At 69.3% G+C, this 1,572-nt stretch overlaps 1 protein-coding gene across 1 annotated transcript; it reads left to right on the top strand.

Annotated features, from left to right (window-relative positions):
* Positions 1–6: 6 nt before the first annotated feature.
* Positions 7–1,553, top strand: LOC118159192 (synaptotagmin-C-like; the record flags this gene model as incomplete). Its single annotated transcript, XM_035313803.1, has 2 exons — positions 7–204; positions 1,199–1,553. Coding segments are annotated over exons 1-2 (509 nt in total), but the record flags the coding sequence as incomplete, so codon positions are not given.
* Positions 1,554–1,572: the final 19 nt, after the last annotated feature.

The following is a 1,572-nucleotide window of genomic DNA, read 5'->3' as shown; positions in this document are numbered from 1 at the left end:
CCCCCCCCCCCACGCCCCGGTGCCCCCCCCCCCCCCATAGGCGGGTGGCCATGTCGGGGGACTACGAGGAGGACGTGTGCCGCAGCGCCCTGCGCCTGGTGCAGGAGCTCTGCTTCGCCCCCCGTGCCCGCGCCCAGCACCAGCAGTGCCTGGAGTTCACCGACCTCCTGCGGCACCGCGGGCACCCCCGGCCCGCCGACGCTGGTGAGGGGGGTGGGGGGTCCTGAGGGGAGAGGGGGGGCTCGTCAAGGGGGTGGGGGGTTCCCAAGGAGGGTGGTGGGAACCCAAAGGGGGTGGTGGGGTCATCAAGAGGGTGGTGGGGTCATCAAGAGGGTGACGGGACCCCAGGAGGGTGATGGGACCCTAAGGAGGGTGGTGGGGTCCTCAAGAGGGTGGTGGGACCCCAGGAGGGTGGTGGGAACCCAAAGAGGGTGGTGGGGTCCTCAAGAGGGTGGTGGGACCCCAGGAGGGTGGTGGGAACCCAAAGAGGGTGGTGGGGTCCTCAAGAGGGTGATGGGACCCTAAGGAGGGTGGTGGGGTCATTAAGAGGGTGGTGGGACCCTTCTTGGGTGGGACCCAAGGAGGGTGATGGGACCCCAGGAGGGTGGTGGGAACCCAAAGAGGGTGGTGGGGTCCTCAAGAGGGTGGTGGGACCCTGTGGAGGGTGGTGGGACCCCAGGAGGGTGGTGGGAACCTAAGGAGGTGGTGGGACCCCAAGACGGTGGTGGGGTCCTCAAGAGGGTGGTGGGACCCCAAGAGGGTGGTGGGGTCATCAAGAGGGTGGTGGGACCCCAGGAGGGTGGTGGGAACCCAAAGAGGGTGTTGGGGTCCTCAAGAGGGTGGTGGGGAGCCCAGAAGAGTGATGGGACCCCAAGGAGGTGGTGGGAACACAAAGAAGGTGGTGGGGTCCTCAAGAGGGTGGTGGGACCCTAGGAAGGGTGTTGGGACCCTACAGAGGGTGGTGGGGTCCTCAAGAGGGTGGTGGGACCCTGGGAAGGGTGGTGGGACCCTGGGAAGGGTGGTGGGACCCCAGGGGGGTGGTGGGACCCCAGTAGGGTGATAGGATCCCAAGAGGGTGATGGGGACCCCCAGAGGGTGACGAGGAACCCCAGGAGGGTGTCAGGGACCCCCAGAAGGTGACGAGGACCCCCCGGAGGGTGACGGATGTCGTGTGTCCCCATCCGTCCCCCCCCCCCAGACATCTCGGTGAGCCTGCTGTCGGTGATCGTCACCTTCTGCGGCATCGTGCTGCTGGGCGTCTCGCTCTTCGTCTCCTGGAAGCTCTGCTGGGTGCCCTGGCGCGACAAGGGGGGCGCGGGGGCCACCCCCCGCAAGGAACCCCCCCACCCCGCGCCCTTCGGGGAACCCGAGCGGGGGGAAGCGGGGGCCGAAGCCCCCGAGCGCTCCTACCTGGACATGGGGTCGTGCCCCGAGGCCGCCCTGAAGCTGAGCCAGACGTCGCCCGAGCTGCCCCTGGAGCGCGAAGGGGCCGGGGGGGCCCTGCCCAGCGCCACCTCCCAGCAGCAAGTGGCGGCGTTGGGACACGGGGGCAGGTGGGGACGGGGACACGGG

Source organism: Oxyura jamaicensis, unplaced genomic scaffold (assembly GCF_011077185.1).
Source record: "Oxyura jamaicensis isolate SHBP4307 breed ruddy duck unplaced genomic scaffold, BPBGC_Ojam_1.0 oxyUn_random_OJ68596, whole genome shotgun sequence".
NCBI lineage: Eukaryota > Metazoa > Chordata > Aves > Anseriformes > Anatidae > Oxyura > Oxyura jamaicensis.
The sequence above is the reverse complement of the archived record's forward strand: the minus strand, read 5'-3'. Positions and strand labels throughout refer to the sequence as shown.